At 39.3% G+C, this 25,614-nt stretch overlaps 1 protein-coding gene and 1 long non-coding RNA gene across 8 annotated transcripts in view; one reads left to right on the forward strand and one right to left on the reverse strand.

Annotated features, from left to right (window-relative positions):
* TECRL (trans-2,3-enoyl-CoA reductase like) overlaps positions 1 to 19,832 on the reverse strand; it is a 74,961-nt gene extending 55,129 nt beyond the window's left edge. For 2 of the 5 annotated variants that reach the window (XR_012633588.1, XM_074905389.1), the window contains exons 1-2: positions 19,229 to 19,832; positions 4,545 to 4,596 (exon numbers count right to left, since the gene is read on the reverse strand). Coding sequence is in view for 4 of the 5 variants with exons in the window: in XM_074905389.1 (XP_074761490.1) it covers positions 4,545 to 4,596; positions 19,229 to 19,462 (286 nt within the window). In the remaining variant the exon portion in view is untranslated. The remainder of the gene's footprint in view (positions 1 to 4,544; positions 4,597 to 19,228) is intronic. The other 3 variants (XM_074905388.1, XM_074905385.1, XM_074905386.1) reach the window with 3 other exon arrangements.
* LOC141960256 (uncharacterized) overlaps positions 1 to 25,614 on the forward strand; it is a 42,633-nt gene that overhangs the window by 7,478 nt on the left and 9,541 nt on the right. For 2 of the 3 annotated variants that reach the window (XR_012633590.1, XR_012633589.1), the window contains exons 2-3: positions 11,759 to 11,923; positions 19,714 to 19,851. This is a non-coding gene — a long non-coding RNA (uncharacterized LOC141960256). Of the gene's footprint in view, positions 1 to 11,758; positions 11,924 to 13,942; positions 14,054 to 19,713; positions 19,852 to 25,614 lie in introns of all 3 variants that reach the window. The other variant, XR_012633591.1, reaches the window with a different exon arrangement.

Here is a 25,614-nt window from a genome sequence, read left to right on the forward strand (position 1 = left end):
ATGAGAGCAGTAGGTAAAACCTGGCAGATGAATGCATCCTAACACACTGCCCTACAGCCTGTAAGGAAGAGGCTAAAAGAGAAATTGGTCCCCACCATGAAGAAGAAATTGCACTGTCTTTCTCCTTGTCCTTTCTCTAGAGGAAAGCAACAGAAAATATCTCAGTGATTTTCCAGGGAACATAGCTCTTAAGATCGCCACAGAAATACCTATAAGAAGGAGTTTTAAGATTGTCTAGCAGACTTCTAAAGTTTCATAGTGTCCAGAAATGATGCTGTTTATTCTTGAGTGCCATCTACTGACAATTTCTTTCTTAATGATTTACTTTCATTGACATTGCTTATTTCAAATGCCTTAGGTAACATCTGTTAGCTTAGATGGAGGGGCCTGCAGTTTTGGAGCTGAAGGATTAGGAGTTAATATTTTATTGGGACAGCTGGCAGTTTATAATGTTCCTTATTCCTTAAGCACCTCATTCCCCTCTGCAGACCTGGACATTTTACATATGGTATTTTCTGTTCTCTTTTCAAATTCCCTTTTCCTTTCACTCATCTCCAGGCTTCCTCCCATCTGCCCTTCCTTCCCCGTCTGCTCCTTCTGCCTAGAGGGCAATTTCTGGCCTCCCCAAGTTCACTCTTCTGACTTCAAGGAGTAGCTCTAGTTGTGCTACTTCCTTGTGCAAGAGGTTGCATCCATTGAGTTTGTTACAGTATTGCTGAGATCTTATTTCCCCCTCTCCTTTCTGTTCTTCCTCTTCTTTCAAGAGCTTTTTCAGCAACTTCTGTGCACTAACCTTGAAAATATTTAACGATCTCTGACTCCACTATATTACCTCTTCTAGAAGTATTTTATTTTAGTTATGTGATACTTGAATTATCATCATTATTACAGTTTTTCATTTTCTATCTGCAAGATTTCCTCCCCCATCAGTCCAATACATTTTACAAAGATAAAAATAAATTAAAGGTGAAGAGTTATTGCCAAGGACAAGAGCTTGTGAAGTTTAGCCTATAAGGTATTTCTTTCTTCACTGAAAACATAATCTTTACAGATAAAGAAAACGCCAGGTACCTAACTCGATATAAGCAATTGAGAAAATGGGACAAGAGTCTTCTGTCTTATACACTTAGGATTTGGTTTGGTTTCACCTCTGCCATCTAGCCAAAGGAATGAAGAAAATAGTAGTAAAGTCGCCTAGTGCACGGCACCAATTTGATTGAGGCTTCTTTGACCATACCTTAGATAATACAGTGTGATGGTCAGTAACACCCAGGTACTCAGCTGACACTCAATTTCAGGCAGAAAATATCAAGCAGTATAAGCGTAGACATTTGTCCACCACATACTGATATTGTAGAATGCCTTCCCAGAGGATTTTGCTGAGGTCAAAACTGTAAGTAGGTTTAAAAAGGATTAGACAGATTCATGGTGGGCAGGTGTGATGTTTGCTGTTAAGCATGACAGCCTGGATCTAACATCTGTTACAGAAAGCCCCTGTAGAGCTGATGGCTGTAAAGCTGCAACAGGGAAACTGCTGTTCAGTACTGACCCTGGTTGGTGCTGCCAGTCCCTGCCAGGGGTAGTGGCTACAGCAACCAGGTCTGATTCAAAACAGTGGTCTTCAGTCCAGAGAAAGCCTTTGAATTCCCATGGAAATGGCAGTTTGTCTTAAATGGTTATTCTCCACTAAGAGCTCACAGATCCCCAAATCTCCATTGATAAAACTGTGATTGCCCAGATGAACGCAGCACCGCAGAAGGCATAGGGTTAGGCTTTGCTGGGCTTACTTCAGTAGAGACAGTTTTGATGAAGTGAGGGCTGAGGAGTATTTCCATATTTGTTCCGGGACTTCTAAGTCTGCCTTCTGTATACACACAGATCCAAACTAATGTTTGACTGACTTAGAAACGACTTAGCAGTAACATGTTATGTGTCACTTGCATCCCATTTCTTTTATTTTAATGATTAACAGCTTCCTGTGCTGCAATTTAGAATCCAGTCTTTTTCCTCCTTTCTTGAATCAGGCAGTGAAAGCTGATCAGTGACAGAGATGATGCTGGTGAAATTGCTGCACAGGGGTTCCTCTCACTGAAGGGCTGACAAGATACCAGCTGGGGAGAAAGCTTAATTGCACGGGTGATCAAAGGAGAATGTATGAAGACAGGGAGACTGTAAGGGGGTGTGCGTAGGAGTATGTTTTAGCAAGAGATTATAGGGGAACATGTGAGTCTGGCACACATGAAATGACAGAAATGAATGCATGAGCTAGTATAAAATAGCACACTAACCAAAAGCATCCACGGATCAGCTTCAACCGCTTCTCAGCTCTTGCCTAAAAGAACTGTATTCTATTAGCTGTCATCCTCCAAACTATATGAACAAAAAAATGTGAAGATTTGTTCTTTGCAAGTGGCAAAGGAGGAGGAAGGGGGAACCTCATGAGACAACAAAATCCAGGCCGAACTGGAAAAGCGATCAAAGCAATGAGCTGGAATGGGAAGAAAGAAAGGATACAGGACATTGATATGGTGTGCTCCCGGGAGTGGAATTGATGTAAAAAATGAGAACTGAAAAAGCATTGAAGCCACATGTCAGCCCTTCCATGTGCTGTAAAATGCTGTACTGTCAGCGTTTCGGTTCACGGTCTGTATCATGTTTTGTTTTATTGCTTACTGTCTTCTTTTACACTCAGTTTCACTTACATCGCTGGGAGTATTTGAGGAGTAAGATACCTCTAAATATGAAAACAAGCACCATTAAAATGGCTTATACACAGACTTGCATCATTTTTGCCCAAATCCATTATAAACCTTATTACATTCTAAACTGGCATAAACCTCTATGCCAGTGATCTTCAACTGATTTAAGCTGCATCAATATAAATCCAGTTTCAATTGATTTAAGAGAGTCTGGGAAGAAATGCACTGCATTTCACAAACTGATGGGATACTGATTGAAATATTAAAAATTAAAAATAAAAAAATGCACTCAGTCTTTTCATATTTAGCTGTGGGGTTTTTGAACTTATACCATTTTGCATTTTACAAGCCCTTACAGGGAGTGAAAACAAGTAGTTTTAGAACAGTCAAGTCAACATCCTTTTGCTTCATCAATTGAATGTTCATGCAACTGCATGAACCTTCAAGCTTTAGTGTTTTATAAAATTCTAAGGACAGAGGAGAAGCATAATATTTCTTCTACTTACCCTACTCTGAACTCAGAGTATTAGTGTCTGACTAAACCTTTGTTCTGCAAAAGGCATCTAGCCTTTAGATGAATACACCTTTTTTTCTAAAAGCAATGAAAGCCCATCACCTAAGATGCTTATTCCAATAGCAAACCATCCTGTCCCTCAGAACCAAACACCTCATTCCTAATCTGAATTTTTCTGCCTTCACTTCCAACTATCAATTCTTGTTGTATCTTTTTCTGCTCAACTAAATACCTCTGCAGTTCTAAGAAATCCAGTTCAAGTTAATATGCCTTGCATAGACCTACACATCTCAAATGTGGGTGACGTTCAAGGTTAGAAGTCCTCATCACAAGTAGCACCATACTTCCCACAGGCAGGAGTGGGAGAAATGTTTCTCAGTCTAGAAGCAAGGGTGGCACTGTTAGGACCTCTACAAACACAGATACAGCAGTATTTTAGCATTTCAGAACTCAAGGAACACTTTACACGCATATACATCCTGTAGATTTCAGGTACATTTGGCCCCACTCCTCAAAATCCTGACCAGCAATTCAGTGGATAAAGGTAAATGCCATCAAACTTTGGCACTTGGCTACTTTCTTTGCTCTTTCTCCCACCTTTCCAACCACCTCCCTCTAGTAAGGGCTGGAGGCATGTGGCTAGGAGGAGGCAGAAGGGAAGCATCTAGCAAAACTGCTCTGTTCTCTGGCAGGAAGAAAAGAGGGATTTTAGAGTATGATTGCTCTCATCTCTTCTCATGTACAAGGTCCATATCTGCAAACTGTACATGGAAAAATTACCCTCTCCCCCACTATTTTCTCCCCTCCTCACGGATATAAAAAACAGAAAATGTTACTAGAAGAAAGGAAGGTTGCCCTGACCATTAAGGGACTGGAGATGGTTGAGTCAATTGGGAAGTCTTTCAGATTGCCTGCATGATCCCAGATAGGTCATTTAATCCCTCTGTGCTCAAGTTCCTCACTACAGTAGTTGTTTAACCTACACAGTCTGTTTATGGCCAGCTTGAAGCAGTCTAAAGTTTTCGAAGTTTATTTAATATAACACTGGGAGGGCAAATGCAGTTGTGGTCTTGAATTGATACTGTGTAGTGTTAAAAAGAGAACAGAAAAGTATTGCCTCTCATGGGCTGGCAATGATAAATTATGCAGTCCTCTCCTTCCAGACTCTCACACATGTAATAGCTACAGTAGAAACTTAATCCAAACACTGCTCAAAAGCTGTCAAGCCAGTCTCAGATTTTGTGCAAGATTTCATGAAAAATAAATTTAAGAGTTTCTCCAAGCTGAAAGGCCTCTAACCATGCCTCTAGACTGCTAGCCATAGTACTTACATGCTTTGTGAAATTTGTGTTTCACATCAAGAAGGGTAGATGATGGAGGTACCTGGAAAAGAATACAAAATGCATGCAGATTAATTTTTCTGTCTTGTTCACTCTGGGATCCCTTCTCCCCCCCTCTAATGAAGAGATGATTCAATTTGTCTGCAAGTTCCTTAGGCAATAATGAAACAAATCAGCAAATTTGCTCTCACATGTTGATACATTATTAAGGATTGTCCACATTTGGTTTACACATAGCCTAGACCCCTTTTGCTTGGCCAATGGAAGGATAAGATTCCAAGGGTCAAGAGGGAAAGCTGCTGGTCCTGGCTGAGGCAGTAAGTGCCCCAGGATCAAACCAGTGGGACAACATGAAGGAATAGCTTTAAAGTTAGATTCAAACATGCTGGGGCATGTCCCTTGGAGACATGAAAGGTTTTTTTCTGAGGGGCCTGTAGCAAAGGCGGCAGGTTTTGTCCTTTCTGCCTGAAATGAGTTTGCTTCTGCATGTTGTTGTTCATGTGCACTGAAGCAATTCAGGTGTCACAGTGTTAGATGGCAGCCTGGAGGCCTTTTAGGCTCTATTTTGTTATGTATATTGATTTCTTCATACACTTTGTACAAAGTATCTGAGAAACACAGTTAGAATTTACTAGAGGGAAGGACTTAGAAGTACCTTGCACTTACAAGGAGAGGCAATGGAACAGTTCAGGAACCAGTATGTTGAGACTGAGATTGTGGTGGCAAGAGGTAAGAGTCTGGTCTTAACAAGACCATGCATTTGCAGTTAATACTGATTTAATATTCTATATTGTTCATTTAAGCATAGAGAGAGAAGTAAATTGAACTAAATCTTAACTATGGGGATCTGCTTTGGAGACCTCATCGCTGCAGTCAGACAGTAGAATGCAGAAAACCACCTTCCCTGGAGACTTTAGGCACCTGCACAGCATAGGCTAATACCAGCATGAAGTGGTGGTGACATACAGCGAAACCTTTTGGAGCAGCAGAATTTCTTTGGGTTGAGGTAGAGAAACGGCACCATTTTCCCTGTCTGGGCACTCATCACCTGGTTCACCCCATCTCTAGCTTCCCTCAGTCTAACCAGAATGCAGCAGTTTCCTGACAGCCTTCTTGGCAGACAAAGGAATCCAAAAGTTTTGCTCTGCAGCAGCTTGTCTGTCTCTTCTCACCTAAGGATTTCTGTGGGGTTTGCTGGGCAATCCAATACCTGTTTCATTGCCTTAGTTAGAACTCATACATTTCAGCATTAATGAACTTACTGAACCTTGCTTGGATCTTGGCATCATCTTTAGCCTGTAGTTGCACTTCTTCCAAATGTGGTTAGTGATATTTATCTATCTATCTATCTTACTTATTACTGAATTGTGACAATATCCATGCAAAAAAATAGAGAAGAACAAAAATTCTGCTAGTAGAGATCAATCAGCACCTTAACATAGGTTGTTTTGCTGAAAAGACTGAGTTTGGAGAAATACTGATGTAAGAAAATAAAATTGCTGACTCAAAAGCCACAAATTAGTATAGAAAGAAAAGTTTTGCTCTTATATAATTTGATGCCCCATGCAAATATACAATATACATGCCATTAATGCTTAGGAGTAAACCAACTTGTTTTCAGTCATAATATGAACAGGCAGAGAGCTCAATAGAGATTTCAATGATCTAAAGCTGTAAAATGATACCTGCACTAAATGGTATGTAAAGTTCAGAATTTTTCCTAGCTTTTTCTTTGAGTTTAGATGAGAATTCTTTCTCTTCCACAGTTACAGAGGGTTTTACTGGGCATTGGAAAAGTCCTTACTGCAGAAACTGCTGTAAGTGAACCCCTTATTAAACCCTGATTTGTCTCTCTGTTGCACCTGCTAAGTGATGTCAACTCCACCCAAATCAAGGGCTGGGCTTCTTGAAACCAAGGCTGTTCCCTTTCCCCCTTCCCACCATCACCAAGATCTGTATTGCATCCAAGCTATGTTGAACAGTACTGAGCCAGAAAAGGGACATTGCCCTTGGAGTTCCTGATGACAGCTGGATCCCTTTTCTTCCTAGCTCCAGGGAACTATAGAAGAGGCCATCTTATGTTTAACAGTTTAGAAAGGAAAGAAAACTTTTTATCTGTATTCATGCATTTAAGCCATTCCATGCAAAAACCAGTAGAACAGCACATCTCCGTGGTCTACATGTGCCTTTTCTCGTAATGTGGACTTGAATATGGTAGATAGGGGCTTTTTATGTTTTCAAAACCCCTAATATTATCTGAAATTCTTTCTCACACCTTCTAATCTCACATCTGTGAGGTCTGGAGTCCTGAATCCATCAGATATGGATGCAAGTGATGTTAGCTGGCAACAACTATACAGCCCACAAGACTGCTGACCGAAATCTGTCACGTGTCCTAGCACAGGGCAGGTGTGAAGGGTTTCAGAGCTGGCATTGGTAGCTCAGGGACAGGGATGATCTTCTCCAACGTGATGGAGGATGATCTGGCTTTCTAAATACAGTATAAACTGCATTACTGCAGGGCCTGCATCCCTACAGGAGATCTACATCTCACTATGCCAGATTCTGGGAAAGAATAGCCAGGGCGAACTCATGCTCTGGAGAGCTGATCATCTGATTAAGTCAAGGGAAGCTGAGTTAAGCTTAGTATGCTTACAGACTAGCAATGGCTCAAAACAGAGCCCACAGTCTCCGTCTCCTGCACTCCCAAATATGTGTTGACTTCAGGGCAGCACTGCTTTCAATAAGTGCAAAATTTCTAGTCCAGCCCCTTTTAGCAACTGTGCCTTTAAATCCCTTTCCCATTTTTCAACCAGAGGCTTTCAGTGCTTTCTCCCCTCCAAATCCTGCTCTGCCAGCCCCAGAATTCATATCACCTAACTTTAGCTATCAAAAAATTAGTATATGCTCATGGTTTAGGTCTACCTATAGAACTATTCACATGCCTTAGGTCTTTCAAAGTTACAAAGTGCCGGCCAGGATCTGTGCTTACAGTGGCCTGCTGCAGCAGAGCCAGTGAGTGTATGCATGTGGTGTGACGTGAACCATCACACACCACCTCCCCTCCCTCCAAAGCTGGTGCTTGAACTGCATAGCGGCAGCTGGAGGGGACTGTGCTCCGCACGACACCTACGAGAGAGGCAGAGCTCATTAGCAAGAGCACTGCTGTGCCTGACTACGTCCAAGCTGCTTTAGGCTAGAGGTGGTTTAAATCCTGCCAGCTCAGGCCCGGGCAGAGCATGTGCTTGGTTGGTTAGTCGCAGTCTGGCAGCTATGTGTGGCACCACACCGTACGGCCTGCAAGAGCCCAGGGAAGGCCTGGAGCACACACACAGCCAGGAGGGGAGGAAGACGTTTGTTTTATTGGCCAGCTGGCTTAGAGAAGGACTCTTCCACTTGAGACAAACTACACAGATCGCAAGCTGAAAAATGTCACAAATACCTTCCTCTTCAGAATGGGCTATGACATAGAAGAATTGCAGGGTATTTTCCCAGGCAGAATAAAAAGGCTATAGCCACAAAAGAATGAAATACATTTTTTTATGATCTTGATAATTCTGTGTCCTTTTTTTTAAGGACCTCATAAAACAACTGGTGAAGTTATAGTTTCTAATATTGATCAATGTGAAGATGGATGCTGAGACATCAGCTTACTACTAAGAGTGTCCTCTTCGTAGACCATTAATTATCTTTTGTTCTTTTCATTGTACATCAATACGAGCTAAAGAATTGTAAGGACTGGAACAGCATCTGCTCTTATTACCCTTTGTGCTAACTGAATAAAGCACCCTGGAACATTTCACTTAATTATTAGTCTTAGTCTCCTTTTATTCTTCTAAATTATTTCTGAAAGCATTATAACCTTCTTTTTCCTCTATTTCAGCACTTTTCAAATACACAAAGGGAAAACAGAGTGAAAGACCACCCTTAGTTTATTTAAAATAAGACAGATTTCATTGTAAAAACACCTCTTACTTGGCACATATCTTCTGTGTCTGATGGTCAAGCCAGTTTTCCCTCCAACTTCATAACTTGTAGTCTAACACCAGATTTTAAATATAGTTAACTTTCCAGTAAGTTGCTACCATGTGTAAAGTTCAAGACTACTTTTCTTTACAAAAAAATGTTATGAAGAAATGCAGATTTTACAGGTGTGGGTTGCATTCATTACACTTTTCATTCAGAAAAGGATGATTTTAGAACCTCAAACCCTCTTTTTCCTGTACCTTCATAGCAAAAATAATTTCACTTTTCCATTTGAGTCAACTTTTCATTTTTTAGGAGTTCAAGAATGAAAGAACCTGCTGGGTCATCCATTCCAGTTCTATCCTTCCTTTATGCAGCTATGCACAAAGCACCACATTTCTTTTTAAGATTTAAAACGCTGTATTAGTAACTTAGGCTATGACTCAAGGAAGAGCAGTGAGTGGAAGATATTATGGGAACTTAATACTGCCTTTTGTGAGTGCAAGCTAATCAGATAGTTATCCACTTTCATACCTCTTTCGCATTTATAAGTCAAGGAATTATAACAAATCTGGTGATCTGTATGTAATTGCATCACACAGTTCTTGCACTAAAGAATTATTTTAGGGGTTAGAGGTTAGAAGAATATCAATAAGAATTTGAATAATAGAATCTTAGCAAATAAGTGATCTTCCATTCAACATTTCCCTTTGAATATTTTTTCTCTTTGTGACATGTCAGTACCACTGCCTTGCTGAGTCACCTACTTTCCAACAGGCAGTCATTTTCCATAATGGCAAAAATTCCGAAATTCTGCCGCTCCAGCTGCTCATTAACCAGAGAGGCCCCCATCTTCAGCCAAGGTGAATTTGTTCAGAAGGATGACATCAGCTTATTGTAGCTGAAGATTTGACCCCATAACAGATGAATAACTAATGAGAAAGCCAAGTAATTTCCAAATTCAGCACTCAACAAATACTTCATCATTACTGCTTTTGCACTCTGTCCTGGCCTTGGGACCACACTGTATTATTAGAAATCAGCAGCATTTCACAGAAGGTTAATCAGGAAAATACCTGTTCTAATTGATCTCCATGTTTTGTGAATTTGGCTTCTAGATCAGATTACTTTTTCTTATCATTAATTTTCAAAGACAGCATTAAAAACTGAGTACTGTTTTACTGTAACCTCCCTGAGTGTGTCCAACACTGCTCTCTTGTTAGCTCGGTGTACCAGTGTGCTGGTCATGTCCAAAGAGATATAAATAGATGAGCTCTCCGTGAAAATGACATTGAAGTAACTACATATAGAAAAGTGTTGTCAGCAACTACACAAAAGCTTTATATATAGAATTGAATATTTTACTGGGTAGACTGCAGTGAACTGCCTACCAAACAGCTAACTCTCATGTCGGGCCATTATTTTGAGAAACTGGAGATATCCAGAACTATGGTTTTAGCTCATCAGTTCCCATATACTTGAGTAGAGGACTGTATCACTTAGGAATCTCCTAGATTGTTACATGGTCACATGAATTTAGGCATATGAAATAATCCAATTGAATAATATTTCCAGTCACTATGGGTCAAATTATCTAAGAATATACATAACCACATGCTTGCCAGGTGCAGTCATGTCAATTTACACTAGCCAAGTTTGTCTCTAAAGATGTTACATTGGTTTTGTACTGCTAGCTGGGTATTTATTTAAAAAAAAAAAAAAAAGTCCTCTCCCTTTGTATGAAATTTTCTGAAAAAGTGTCAGACACTAGAAAGAGCTTTTTCTCCCTCTGCTAAAGATGAGTGAAAGTAAAGAGAATGCAATCCATTAGCAGACAGAAGGCATGCAGGCCATCCCTCAATTTACAGAATTCACCACATCCACCTGTTTCTGAGCAGATCTAACCAGAATTGGTATGCCTCCATGCATTCTGACCTTTTGTTGAAGAGAACTGAGTAAGGTTGATGTCTTCACCTTGAGAGCTTAACAGCAGAACCAGTCAGGAACCCTCTGTCACAACACTTTTCTACCAGGGAAATAGACTTGTTCTGGCAAAACTCTGGATGGGTAAATTTGTATTGACTTCAAATTTTAAAAATTAAATAGTGTTTTTTTTGTTTGGGTTTTTTTTTGTTTGGTTTTTTTTTTTTTAAATCCTGCTTCAGGAACATGATGAAAATTAATTTTATTGTGTTATTTTAATATCTTTTTATTTCTTGCTGGTATGGAACTTTCATTACTTTTGCATTATTTTATGACACATCAATCATGATAGTGTAAAATAATATAACACATGGTTCTCATGACATGGAGAATAACCCAATAGGAAATAATATTCTAATAAATGCACTTTTGAATTGTAAAATAAATTGCACTCAAAGTAAAATATTTATTGTGTTAGAACAGATTGAAATATTCCCAAATTAGTTTGTAGTATAATCTTTCCCAAATTCTACCTCATCAAACATTCAAGACTCATTTTTTTTCACTGTCATTTCTAAAGAAAACATTTGGGATATGCACTAAAAAAAACCCAAACAAACCCAAAACCACAAAAACCCCCTAACTTTGACCAGTTCTTCTCAGGAAGAACGTGATGTTTATGGTTTTATTTGGAATTTGGTTGCAGGTCCTAGCACAGATTAAGTATATAGCTTAGTTGTGAAATCTCTCTGAATTTGTCTTCCTTTTTCTATCAAATGGCTGTAGAGGTTTATGTTTGCTTTTTTATACCTATGTAGACTGCTAACATTTAAACTCAAGCAGTACACCCAAGAAACTCAACCAATACTTAGCACAGGATGGTCACAAACCATCTGGGGGACTCTATGAAAACAAAATTAAGAGTGGGATCAACCAACTCAAAAGGAAATTCACAGGAGAACATGTATTGGCAAAACAAGTGGTTCTATGAGTAGCAGGGCTGATAAAGCCTTACTTTTTAATAAAGGATCTCAAAGCCTTTTCCAGCTGCCCCATATCCCTTCCCTGACTCCTATGACATTTCTACTGGGCAAGAAGCTGGGGGGCTGTTTGCCTGCCATGCACTTGCTGATTGCCCACTCAGAATGCGCATGTTGAGCTGAGAGTTGGCTTGAGGCACAGCAGGGGTGAAGGTTGCGCTCTGCCTGTGCTCCCTGCTCTGAAACACTATGCTACCTAGCCACAAGCTTCCATTAGACAAGCAGGACCTGAGTAATTTTCTGAGCCTCTTTTTTTTCTCTCTCTCTCTCTTTCAGCTGTATTTAAATTTTGCCAGTAGGTCCAAAGTTATGCTGGAGAGCAGGCAGAGAAAGATGGAGAGACAGCAAGCCCCCTTTGGTCCTTGAGGGCAAGTATGAAGATGAGAAGCACAAAGGAATGGGAAAAGAGGGTGATATATGAGAATAATTAGACATCATCAGGTCAGTCAGAAATCTGAGTACCTGTCACAATACCAAGCGCAATGAAGAAATGCTTGCTGTATTTCTGGTACAGATTCTCTGACTGTCACAATTTGTCCTCTTGTAACACAAGAGCTGTACATATTAAAAAAAGGAAAGCTTGCATTTTAAGGACTCTTAAAATCCAAAATTGTTTAAGCATAGGCAGATATGTTATAAAGATAGCATTAATATATACTGACAGATATTTATAGATCCATTACTACATGGCTCAGGTATTTTATGAAGAATCACAGGTCTGATTTCAGAAAGAACCTGAAGCACATTCTGATGGTTCAATAAATCATGGGCAGAAGTATTTTAATGCTACAATAATGCCTGTATGAGATGCCATTATACACCTAAATTTCCATTGTGGGTTGTGCTGATTAACTATTAGACTAATAAAACATCTACAGCTCCCTATGGTCTTATATTGCTCCAGTACATTCATAATTTGCAATAATCTGTGAATTATCTTTGATGCAATAACACAAATGTGCAGCTGGGGTAAAATGTCATAACTTTGCTGGAAAGAGGACATTTTCACACTGGCTGGGAATCTGTCTCTACAGACACACTTTTGGCAATATTCACTGCTCTGGTAGCGTAGCTGGCTTTTACTGTTGGCCAGAATGGCATACGTTCATGAAGAGCTGGAGCACCACCGGTGTCTCAAGGATTCATTCTCTTGTTTTTGCTGAACTTTGAATTAAGCTTTAAGTTTTTGGATCATCTATTATATTTCAGTCTTTCTTCCTTTCCCCCAGGCTTTGACTTTTCTATCTAAAATAAGAGATTTATAAAACCTGTCATTTAAAGGCACTTCCAAGCTTTGAAAAGTAGCATCAGCTGAAGCATTAGTCTTCTGTAGTAGCTTCTGTAATTCTTTAAATTATCCCTTTACAAATGCTAAATGCCCTAAAGTTACCAGCTTCTCCCCTCCTCAGCCTTCCTCTTCTAGATAAATCAAAGACCATTTCTCCAGGTATTCCATTTAAAAAGCCACATTGAAACAAGACTGGTGACAGCAAAGAGCAAGCAGAAATTAATATGGCTCGTTGCCTCTTCTAATCTGAAACTATCTGTAGCTATATTGACATTAAAATGATGTGAATTTCTAGTAAAGCAGGAAGAAATTAGTGTAATGCGTTGCTTCAACAGAATTTGAATATGTTTACTTACTTTACCAAGTGTAACTAATAACTGAGGAAGAAAATACTACTGTCATCACCTCCAGCACTGGGGGGTAGGTGTAAGATTCAATTCTTACAGGCAAGAACACACAGATTTTATAAAATGTTTGTAAATGTAATGTATTTTCTTGCAGTGCTTCTCAGCAGGGACCAGATCCCTGTTGTGCTGGATGCTGTGAAAATATACAGTAAAAGACACAAGACACCATGAAATTCTTCTTCCAAAAGGAAGGAAAAAGGAGGACTTGCACAGCAATGTGCATACATTCAGCTAATTTTATGTCTGTGTTCCTTCACCCATACTGCTGTGGGAATCTCTAGTTTGTGGGACTCAGCATCCATGTGTGGTCTTACTGTGGAAGCCCCCTCCTTTGACATAGCTGGTTATTCAGTCCCTTTGGGCATCTTTGGCATCAGAGGCAGGACATCTCTAATTGTTTGAATTGATTATTTAAATGAGAAAGATGATGATCCTAAAAATCCTATGCATGAAATGAGGCCACTGTGGAAGTGCACAGGTTCTGCTTATTCTCCACAAGGAAGAATGTAGAGTCCTGTGAGGTACAATGCTATAATTGCAAGTTTAGGGGAAAAAAAAACCACTATACAAGGCAATGAAAATACTAACTTTTTTCCTGGGAAAAGACTTCTTTACTATACTTCCCTAGAATGAAACAAATGAGGAGAGTCTGATGTAAAAAGCAATGTCCTGGTACTGCAGAGAGTTCCTTTACACAGTTTCATTACCTACTTTAATGATTGTATTTGCTCACCTAAAATGAATGTGGTATGTTTAATCTCCAAGTCCTGACATGAGAAGTTATTTTTATTTGCTGGAGATGACTATGCAAAAGAGAGCTGGTGATGACTGTTCTTCTTGGCTGCTCACTTTCTGTGACAGAGCAGCAACACACAGGTGAGAGTAATAGTTTTCTGATACTGGAGATACCATTTCTGCATGTATCTGATTTTGCTGTCGTGTCAGTATAAATGCAATATACAGTGTTAAGCCATAGTGTGCAGATACAAGGATACTATTGGTTTAGGTGCATTACAAACAAAAATGCTTGTGAACTCCTTCAGAGCCAGATAAGCCTTTCAGAGCAATCAGAATAAGTCCTAATTCTTCTTTGGCAAAAGAGGCAGTAATACATATACTGTGTAATATTTAACATAAGTGACTGGATTGATGCATAGACTTGTGTTGTGCTGGCCACAACAAAAACATGTAACAGAAGGACAGGCCCTACAAAAGGATCCTTTAATTTAAGCAAAATAACAATGTTCACATGACTTTCATTGTAGGCATTGCACAGTATGTGTACACTCACAAACATATAGTTAAATGTTCCCACAATATATATCGTGAACAACAAACATTTAACTATCAGTAACTGGGATGTCCAAAGAGATTTCCGTGGGAGAGGGCACTGGGTACATGGAGGGCTGGTTTAAGGAACAGTAGAAAAGTAGCTTCCATCATCTTTGCAGCACACCAAGAAAAGAGGCTCTTCCCTGCACACATTAGGAAGCAAGCTCTCTTCTGTAGGCTTTAAGAAGCCTTCTGGAAAGGAGGGCTACTGCGTAGGAGCCAAAACCTGAGTTCACACCTCTGGTTATAGCTTAACTTGCAAAATATAGCATGAAACTATTGAGCTCTGAGGCTTTTGATGGGAAAAAGCTTTCTCTGGTGGTTTCCCCAAAGGTGATTTATTCTGTAAAAACTATATCGAGTAACACTTTCTGCCTTAAAAGCAACTCATGCAAAATTAATTATATTGCACTATGTTTGGGGGAAAATACATTTTACTACAAGTTAATTTGAAGAAAAAATATTATACGATGAATGCTATAACAGTTATGAGTTGCCTTAACAGCATTTATAAATCAAATCACTGCACATCGATAACTTTAAAACTAACCTACATCAGGCTTTTGGAATAATGTACAAGTAAAACAGTTTTTGAATAGCTATGTATTTTTCATAAGTTGTGGCTGACGATGAAAAATGTGGATTATTTGTTAAAAAATACAAAAAGGAATTATTTTCTTTTGCTTTTAAGACTTGATGAATTTTGCATGTTCTGTTTTCTATAGCTTTTTGGAAGTAATATGGGAGCCAAAATCCTTAGACATTTTGGGACTCTTCATTGAAAATATTTCTAATAAGAAATCACTAATTACATGCCCTCTTTACAGACAGACAGGAATTTAATTCATAGATATTAATAAATGAATAAATTGTGAGGAAAAAAGGGACTTGTGATCCTCTAGGCTCACCTGCTGTTTTACACTGGCCAAAGAAGTGATTTATTTCTTGCTAAATACTTCTTTCACCCCTTGAGCAAGAAACTTGTATGACTCATGTTTCAACTACAGAACATCAAAAAAATGCGGTATTGATCTGCATGTTGAAGAGACTGAAGATTCACCCACGAGATACCTAACTGTTACTTATCACCCTTTGGTCACCCCAAAATATGGGACAATTTTCTTCACTATTTTTCCCTAACTGTGGCTTTCAGCCACCAGCTCTTGTAAGGCCTTTGCCTGCTTGGGTAAATACCTTTCTGTTCTGAGAAATCCTCTCCTGGGCCACAGAGGAATCTGAGGTCAGGCAAGATGCTCTGTGTACAGCCAAGCCACGCTGTGCATGAGGACACGGGCCTGCCTCCCTGGGGAGCGGGGAAGGAAGGAAGACCCAGGACTCTGTCATTCAGACTGACGCTCACATCTGGACTCTTGCCCTCTCGTGGGCAGCACACAAGAGCAGGGGGCTGCTCATACATCTCCTCAAAACTTTAGTGCCTTTTGTCCCCCTCCAGCCATCACTTCAGAGTATGGATACCTCTGCTCACAGGGTACCTCCTCCAAGCATTTAGATACTGCTTTTAAGGCCAGGTTTAAATTAGCTTTCAATACTAATTTCTTTTTTGAAGCCTTTTTCCAACTGTCAAAGGTAGCCTCCTTTTGTCTATAAATCACTGGTGCCTGCTGCCCTGACAGGATTTGTTTGGGGACATTTTACAGAGTAAGTGGAAAAAGGCAAATTTGTGTTTCCTCCATTCTCTCCCCATCCCCAAAATCCAAAGTGTCTTCTCCATGACATCTCACCTCAGAAATAATTTCTGTACCAAGAGCAAATCTGGGGAAAAAGATCTCACACTGTTATTATTTCTCTTTTAAATTCTTTAAGTAACTCGCTGGAAAAGCTCGTGTGCACCAAACCACTTGCATAATGTCATATCCATAGCAGCGAAAGTCCCCAGAGCAGGTTGACAATATTAAATAAAATAAATTATACTCCTATAAAGAATTTTTTGCTCAAAGTATACATGTACAAAATGAACTGCCAGTGTTGCTGACTCTTATGAGTTTACTTCAAGTTTTGCAAGATTAGGTCTTCTTCAAGACCCAGCTCCTTGAGGGGATGACTTCAGGACAAAATGTCTGGGGTTTTCCTCTTCTACTACTGTCTTCAATAATGCTTTTTCTGCCTTTCCTTCCTGACTGTGGAAAAGCCTACAGTACGATGTGAATGTATCTGACGGGCTTAAAAAGCAGGCAAATAACATATTTATTCTGTTTCTTTAAACCAATTACCTTATAGTAACCACACAGTTCACTTAATATAAGTGACTGATCTTTCCCCAAAGTATAAGATGGGTAAGAAAAGCAAAGGAAATAATATTATTTTCATTTTACAGACAGTGAATTAATTCACAGTTACTTATGCTGGATCCAAAGCCTATTGATGTCAATTGATTGCTCAGGATAACACAGCCAAACACACCTCTTCTAAATCCCTGACACTGCATTCAGCACAAGACATCTTCTCTTTCTAAATACCAAAACAAGTTAGATATATCATCATTTTGCAGACTTTACAGAGCTCTCACTAATCTGAATAGGATTCATATGCATATGCAAGAGTCTCATAGAAACTAACCCTCTGTAAGCCATGACTGATATTTAACCACATAGCATTAATTATCTAATCACTCTGCCTGAGTTTCTCTCAGAGGTCTTCTCTCTGCCATTATAATATAGTTTGTCCCTTTAGATTTATGAATCTGAGAATATTACAAATGTATTTGCTAAATCATCATAGTCTGATCTACTAAAAATATGCAATAAGAGTATCAATACATACATTTTAAAATCTATGGTTCCTATTCTCTCCTATTGTAAATCCTGACAAGTAATAATTACATGCAACCTCGAGAAATGAAGCTAATCATAATTATCTTACAAACAGAAAACAGGCATTAGAAGTGTCATGTTGGGTCTATATCAACGTAATATTTAATTAAGCAGAAGACTATGCATAATCCAGTAAAATAGTCTCTTGTTTGCTCTAAAAACAAACTGAAATGAAGTTCACCAGTACTAACAGTGTTCATGGAAGTAAGGAACTCAACTTCTGAATTTCAGGGTTGCCTTAGGAAGGGTTTATCACAGCAAATTAAGAGACTTAGCCAGGTGAACGTGCATTCAAAAGCCAAATTCTTTAGGCAGCCTTGGAAATTCAGCCTTGCACTATACTTACACCAATCCACTGGTTTTGTGCCCCACCCCCCCACCCCCCCCCAAAAAAAAAAAAAAAAAAAGTCCATACTTCTGGTCATGGCTGTGCAAATTGAACATAGATTTATGAGCAGACTCTTCCAGTTTACAGTTGTTACTGATCCTCTGTGTGTATTTTACCTCTTTATAGAGAATACTTCACAATCACCACTCATAACTCTCTTTCCACCACTACAGGGGCAGAGTCCATGGTTTGGAGAAAGTAAAAAAAAATGCTCAGGCTCATCAAAATTCAGAATAAGGATTAAAACACGAGTCTGCCATTATCCCAGCAGACTACAGTTCTTCCATGTATCGTGGAAGGATTCCTGAAATGCGCCTCTTCAACTGATTCTGTTTCTGTTAATGTATTTCTTTTAATGACACTATAGGAAAGCTTAAGATGACAAACAGACTCAAGTCTTTTTTTGGGGATCAGAATTTTACTCAGTATAGTATTTAGATAACTTTTTAATAACTGTGTAAATATCACTCAGTAAATTAAATAATACAAACATTATCATTAGAACTCGTCATCTTATTTGACCATTTTGTACATGTTTCCCCTTTTATTTTGCCCCATTAAGAATGAACAAATGAGACATTTACCTTTAATTAGGCATACAAATTGAAAAAAACACCCTTTAAATGATCAAGAACACTAGAAATCTGGTAGTATTCCACCCTGCATATTTCAAAGGCATTAAATTAAACATTTGAAGCAAACTTATCCACCAGTTCCAGCTGTTGCCAGTGAGGATAAGGGATTTTTTTTATTTTAATTTTTTTTCTTCTAGCAAAACAGTAAGTCTCAAAACTCTACTATGCTACTGAAAAATCCTATGGTCTAAATAGATTAGGATTCCCATTTCCATGGCACTCAAGAGACCAGCTCTTCTGCTGAGGGACAATGAATCACAAAAACTGTGATGAAAATATTTATGAAGCATGTTTTCAGCTGTTGTTTACTGTGTTGTAAACTTCCTTTCTACCCAGTCCTCTCATACTACTTATACAATTTGGCTGTAGTTTATATTTTTAATTCACATTATAAAACAAAAAAAGCACCTCTTTTAGCTAAGACCCTTTGTTTAAAAATTAAAGTTTTTAAAAATTGCCGGGTTCCTGCCCAATCTGGTAAGTAGGGCACATATGAGTGCATTTAGAGACCAACAAGAACCCCCAGCATCGTGGTGATGCTAAGCTTTGCAAATGTATTAAAAATGAATATCCATTCTGAAGCAGACATTTAAGTATCATATTCTGAAATAAACACTGTAATCTAACTGTCAAGAGACAGCCTAAGGACATATCTTGAGCCCACAGAGCAGCCAGGAGTTCTAAAAGAAACCAGTGTTGGAAAACAGCCAAGGATTATCACTAAGAAGAAGTTCTGAGTATCTCCCAGAGAAAAGGAAAGTATTTCTATTACAGAATAAGACCACACCAGAGTGAAAACAGAGTCCCTGAACTGGCACTGTATGAACCAGGCACATCCCCAGCGAGCTGGGAAAAATACACTCACCTTGTCCACAATGCAGATCTGCTTCTTGCTTTGTACATCAAGAATTTCCACTTCAAAGTAAGTGATTTTTGAATGTTTGAGCACTGGTGGTGATTTGAGATGGCCAGCAGAGAGCACAAGCTGAGAGAAGTTGAAAAAAGAGCGCGTGTCATTGTGGGACATGGACAGAGCTCCTCCATGAGCTGCAAGATCCCTCTTGTGTTCTGGAGCACTGGGTTTCTGCCTCCTGTGCATGGCGTGACCCAGCAGTAGCAACTGTCATATCAACAGGGGACAGATCCAGGGGGAAAATGTTTCCTCCCTTCATCAGTTAAGTACAATCACAGACTGACAAGACATGAAAGGTCAAGTGGCATTCCATTTTAAGACTACTGTCTTATTTAGCAGGAGTGAAAACAATGGCTCTGTAATCCATCTCTATATTTAACCTGCTATTGTGATGTGCTGTATTGCTGCTGCTTTCTTTTTCTTTTTATTTAAACCAGCATTTGAAACAACACAACTAGAGATTCCCTATTAGAAGGCGGCAGATCCTGAAATTCCAGAGACTCAAAGGAATCAAATGAATGCAGCAAATTCTGAGACAGATGTTTAGAAGTGTTCACATATATGCATATGTGAAGGTATGTATGTGTGTATATATATATATTATATGTGTGTGTGTTTATGTATGCACCCTTAGTATGTATGTACAAAATTATGTCAGATGTCATCTATTCTAGAAATATTTACTAACAAAATGGCAGGAGTTCATCAGCAAAATTTAGGGGTTACTTGCAAATATAGAGATGATCTCATACGTGCTTGTATTTAGTACTATGAACTCTGTTATTTAATGGGGTAGAGCTTTCCTTGCAGCTCTGCCAGGGGAACTCAACTGAAGTAAAGGAAGTTATAACCATAAAGGCAGCAATTCAGGGCTTGGATCATTTTACTATTTTCTTATTCTTTCCTGACCATTAGTTTTCACAATGCAAGTCTGCAGCAAAACAAAAGTAGCCTTAATGATAAAAATAAGGATTACTTAAAACAACAAATTTTCTCTAAAAGGGCTTCCCCAAGCCTTGTTTAAACTTCAGTTTTCCTTGTATGTCTTTTTAATAGGTTTTAATAGAACTAGCAGCACTTTTCCATCCTGAGATTCTCCTTAAATTTCCCTGAGCTGCCTAGGATTAGTGAGTTAGAAAGGCACCATAGATTTCTGCAGACAGCTCTTTCCAGTAGAGACACAGAGTAAGTTCTGAATACATTTCTACGTGGTAGAACCCCATGGAAAACTACAGTAACTATTACAAAAATTATATAGGTTTGTTACGCTAAGGAAATATAATTAAGTGAAAAAAACCTTCCACAAGATAAAAGGGACCACACAACTAATACCCCCTCTGGGAGTCAGGGTGGAAACAGAACAAGTCTCTTTTCTTTGATTCTGCTATAACTTACAGAAAATTTAGTGGTCACCACACCTCGTCTAGCAACACATGGCAAGAAGCTCTCTGAAATAATGGAAAAACTCACCGATAAGTTGTTGCAAGAATTAAAAATAAGAGGGGGACCCCCAAAGGAAGGCAATTTCCAAACTAAAGCTGCTGTCCTGACAATATTCAGATATGGTCATCTACAAGTTATCTAGTTGCTGTTGAAGGAATAATCCATGCTACATCAAGTTGTGTATGTGTTTAAGTTCTGGAGAATCAAGCCTGCATGTATGAAATGTGTTCTGTTTATAGACATGGAAAAGATGTAGGAGAAGGAAACAGCAAATTAGCAGGGGCTGAACTCATGGACAGGTCTGAGCTCAGTGGTAACAGGACTAGGCATTTGAAATTACAAAATACTTGCAATACCAAGAGCTGGTTTAATTTATATATGAATCTTTAGCCAATTGTTCTGAATAAAGAGGCTAACCACACCTCATAACTAAGATGCTTTATGTCCATATGACATAACAAACTTCTGCGTAGCTAAGGTCTGAGAGAGAAGCCCCTGTTACTTGTTGATGCAGTCATGAAGCCTTTGAATGCCTTCACTGGGTTTGTTAGAGAAAAGCTCTGACTGTAATGCAGATGTATAACAATATTGGTCACCTAATACACATAATGATTTAATTTTGGCTATTCTGAAATCAGTTAGTGTTTTGCCATTGATGCAAAACAAGCCAGCATCTAAAGAAAAAAATTTTTAGACATGAACAAGATTATACTGTGATCAAAGAAGTACACCTGTCTCTGAGTTTAGATGAAAGGTGTGCAAGGAACTGCCACCTTGGTAGAGTCAATATAGCAGGCACAAATTCTGGTATAAACTAGTCAGAACACAGAGAAACAATTTATTGGCTAACTGTAAGGTGCTTGCTAAATACAGCCAGGTAAAGACCACAGAACACACAGTTCCTAAATTCCAAGTGTGAGACACACTTATCTGAACAGACTACTGTAAGGAAACTGTATAAATTGCTGTGCAAAAGATGAGACAAACTGTTATAATACCCCCTTTTAGCTATAAAATCTATGAATCAGTGAGCTGTAATAGCATATATTAATAAATTTCTAAATTTATTTCAATTCAAAAGCAATAAAGCATAATATTGATCATCATGGCTAATTTCTGTGTATATAAGGAACTGGTGTTACAGTCATTACTGTGGGTATATTTACAATGTTATTTAAAATGCTAACATCTGAGCTGCTGCTTCGGAAGAAAAAAGCTTTCGATTTAATACAGACATTTAAATTTTCAGAATTTTATTACTGACCAATGAACACTTGAATTCTGAATTCCAGGAAAATGCTTATAAAAATATTTTTATACTTTTTCAGTCTAAACTAATCGTATGCAATTTCAAGATTTATATGCACAACAATCTTTATAGAGCCAAATACTTTGCTGGCATAAACTAGCAGGGCTTCCCTGAAGGTGACTGGCCCCTTCCTCACTGTATTAAATTAAAATATGATTAGACTGCAGCGCCATGTTTACAGCAACCATATTACTTGTATATAAGGTGGGTGAGAGCTACTCCACCAAAAATAATCAGGGATACAGTTAGCACTGATAACCTAAGCTCTAAAAGGGAGATGCATATAAAAGCAGTGGAGATTTTTCCATTAATGTGACAAGTGCTGGACTTGCTTGAAATGACATCAATGGGTTTGGATGTTCTGGCTCAATATGAAGTAATTCAGCAGCTTGTACGTAGAAGTGCACACAGAAGAGAAACATTAATTACTGGACAAAAGGCACATCTTCCCTTTCAATGCAGTTATATGTACCTCATCTCAATCCCTAACACTGGAGATGGGGAGTCTCAGCACATGGGCACAAGCGATCAGTCCTATGGTGAGATTTATTGATCCATATTACATGGGTACAAGCTGCTGTTCCCAGAGCTGTGGCAGGGCTAGTAGCCAGCAGTCACTAAGTCCCTGACCTCAGCTTCATTCTGGGACTCAGACGAGTCAAAGAGCACTCAGCAAGAATTAAATCATCTCTGACAGCTTCAACTTGCACTGCATTTCCTGCCATATAAGGGGCCAATATTTTTGAAGGGCCACAAGGATGGGCATAACTCTTCTCAAACTGTGGCTCTACCTCCTCTCCTCACTTGGCACTTGGCTGACACAAGCCGTTTTGCAGACAGGGAGGCATTTTGTTAAGCCATCCTTCTGATAGACACTTTTTCCAGGAGGGAGGGAATCCTCCCCCTAAAGCATGCAGCATGGCCATTATTCCTGGTTAACTGAACTGCTGATATTTTCACAACAAAAGCAACACCTGTAGTGGACTTTTTGCATTCTTCTAATACAGTATCCTGAAACAAGTATCAACCTGTGCAGGTCATGACAAAGCAGGTAACAAAGCGCTGGACAGGGACTACAATTTAGCATTCAGTTTCGGCTCATGACACAGATTTCCTGTGAGGTGTTAAGGAACTGCTGGTTTTCGGGTTATTCCCTTCCCCTTCCACATGCCTTCTCTGCGTGAGGCTCTCTTGCACTGTGCATTTTGCAGACAGCTTCACACAAAGGGATTTCTCAATATCTCAGATGGGGCTGTAAGGGGCTTCTGAAGGGGCTTTTGAAGTTCCTTTTAATCTTTGGTCACGTTTTCTACTCATCCTTCCCCAGACAACTGGTCATCTTCTTTCAGTCTGCAGAATGTCAACTGTTAAGTCAGCAGCAGAGGGTCACTTCTGTCAGTCCAGATGCTTGTCAGCAGCCCCTCACACATCACTTTTTTATTCCATGTACTTTGAATGCTTGGTGGAAGCAGGATTATTCCTTTCCCACCAGCTTTGTGATGCCAAAGAAGTGAACAATGTCCCCAGGACACAAGACTCCAGAGCCCGAAGTATGTAGGATTTGGTACCACAGGCTATGCAGCCTAAAGCAAAGCATATTCCCAACGTCACACATACTCACTTCAGCGTCCCATTTTTGGAGATTCTGTTATTCTTTTTGCTGAGGAAAGAGCCACTGAGACCAAGTGCTCAACTGTGTTGCAAACAAGCAGTGAGATCCCCTTGCTAAAGGAGGTCTGAACAAATACATTCAGGTGATCCATACTATGCCCCACGGCCTCACTGCCCTTGTTCAGCACCTGTGCAGCCCATACGCCTGGTTCTGTGCTTGATCTGATCAGCGCTCCTCCACATCTCCCCATTTCAATCTTGGATTTAATGTTGTCAGAGACAGGCAGGAGTGTAGCTGGGCTTTCAGTGTCTTTTTACTGAGCTGTCCAAGGAAGGATTTAAGAACCTGATATCATGTAGTCATTTGGAAAAACACTAACAATAATTTGTTTGTCTGGCTCCTGGCTTCATCTGGCTGGACAGTTTAGGAACAAGTTTACCAGTTTATTTTGGGGGATAATGCTTTTTAAATATTTGGTTTGATTCTGTTATCCATATAATATTAGTAACAACTAGAATGCATTTCTGAAGCATAGCAGAAATTTAAGCATGTGAGCCCAGCTGTTAGAAATGAAGAACATAGACCTAAGATTGCAGTGTATAGTATGTGAAATTTGTATAAAGCTTGAATGGTTAAAAAAAAAAAAAAAAGATAAAACCTTCATAATAGACCTCTGGGATTTCTTTGCCTGCACATGCCTACCTTAGCAGCCTCAAAATTAATTTAAAGCATTATATCTACATGTGCATACACACAAAAAGCCACTTAGAATCTGGTCCACAGTGTTACTACTAAAACTACTTGGGTACTTTAATTTTCTCTCTTGCAGCTAAATCTCTTAACAAATAAGTAATGGATAGGATAGAAAGGCACAGAAGGAGAGTGCACTGACTCTGTAACACAAAACAATTGTAAAGATATTTTAAATAATGCTGAAGTCAGAACTAGACCTCACCAGTGCTAAGGGACAGAGCAAAAGTGATATACACCCATGTTCCTCCCCTTCAGCTATACTGGCAGGTCTCCTCAGCAAAGGATGACAGCCTTTTTGACCCTGTGAGCTGCGCAGTGGAAACATTACACAGCCAAAAGCCACAACCCTCAGGCCACATCCTTCAGAGGCTGTGAGAAGGGACAGTCCAGGGAATAGCTAGCAAGCAGGGCCCAGAGATTTCTAGTGCCCACTTTGTCCCTGAAGGAGGTTTTACCACTATTCACTCCAATGAAGTTTTGCCAGCTGTTTAAAAACTCACTCTAATAGCCTGGCTTTTTCCTTCTGGCTTTGAAAACTGAAAATGTTGACTTTAAACTTCGGTGTGGGTGGTGCAAATTAGAAGCAAATTCACAGTGCAAATCAAATCCAAAGCCAGTGCTTATTTTATCCCCCACAGATATCCACAAGAGATATAAGAGAAATAAATAAAGCTAACAGACAGGCACAGTAATTTTATCTGCTAGAAGTACAAAGTGAAACCTCCACCCCCAGCCTCTGTCGCACACAAACACACACCTACTTCTCTACCAAAATAAGTACAGCATGATAGAGAGCCCAAATCTTATGACAGTCAGGATATATTGTAAAAGACAGCTGTTGAAATACAACATAGAAGGAGCCTGAGGAGATGCTCCTGGTGATGAAAAGACCCAAAGGAATCTTTGTAGGTGACCTGCTAAATCAGTCATTTAATGTTATTGAGAATAAATAACATATTTACAGGTGTGCAACTGAGAATTTTCAGTTCTTGTTTAAATTATAGAACTGTAGAATCATAGAATGGCTTGGGTTGGAAGGGACCTTAAAGACCATCTAGTTCCACCCCCCTGCCATGGGCAGGGACACCTTGCACTAGACCAGGTTGCTCAAAGCCCCGTCCAACCTGGCCTTGAACACTGCCAGGGAGGGGGCAGCCACAGCTTCTCTGGGCAACCTGTGCCAGTGCCTCACCAACCTCACAGTGAAGAATTTATTCCTTA

The sequence above is a fragment of the Athene noctua genome, chromosome 4, assembly GCF_965140245.1.
Source record: "Athene noctua chromosome 4, bAthNoc1.hap1.1, whole genome shotgun sequence".
In the NCBI taxonomy this organism is placed as follows: Eukaryota; Metazoa; Chordata; class Aves; order Strigiformes; family Strigidae; genus Athene; species Athene noctua.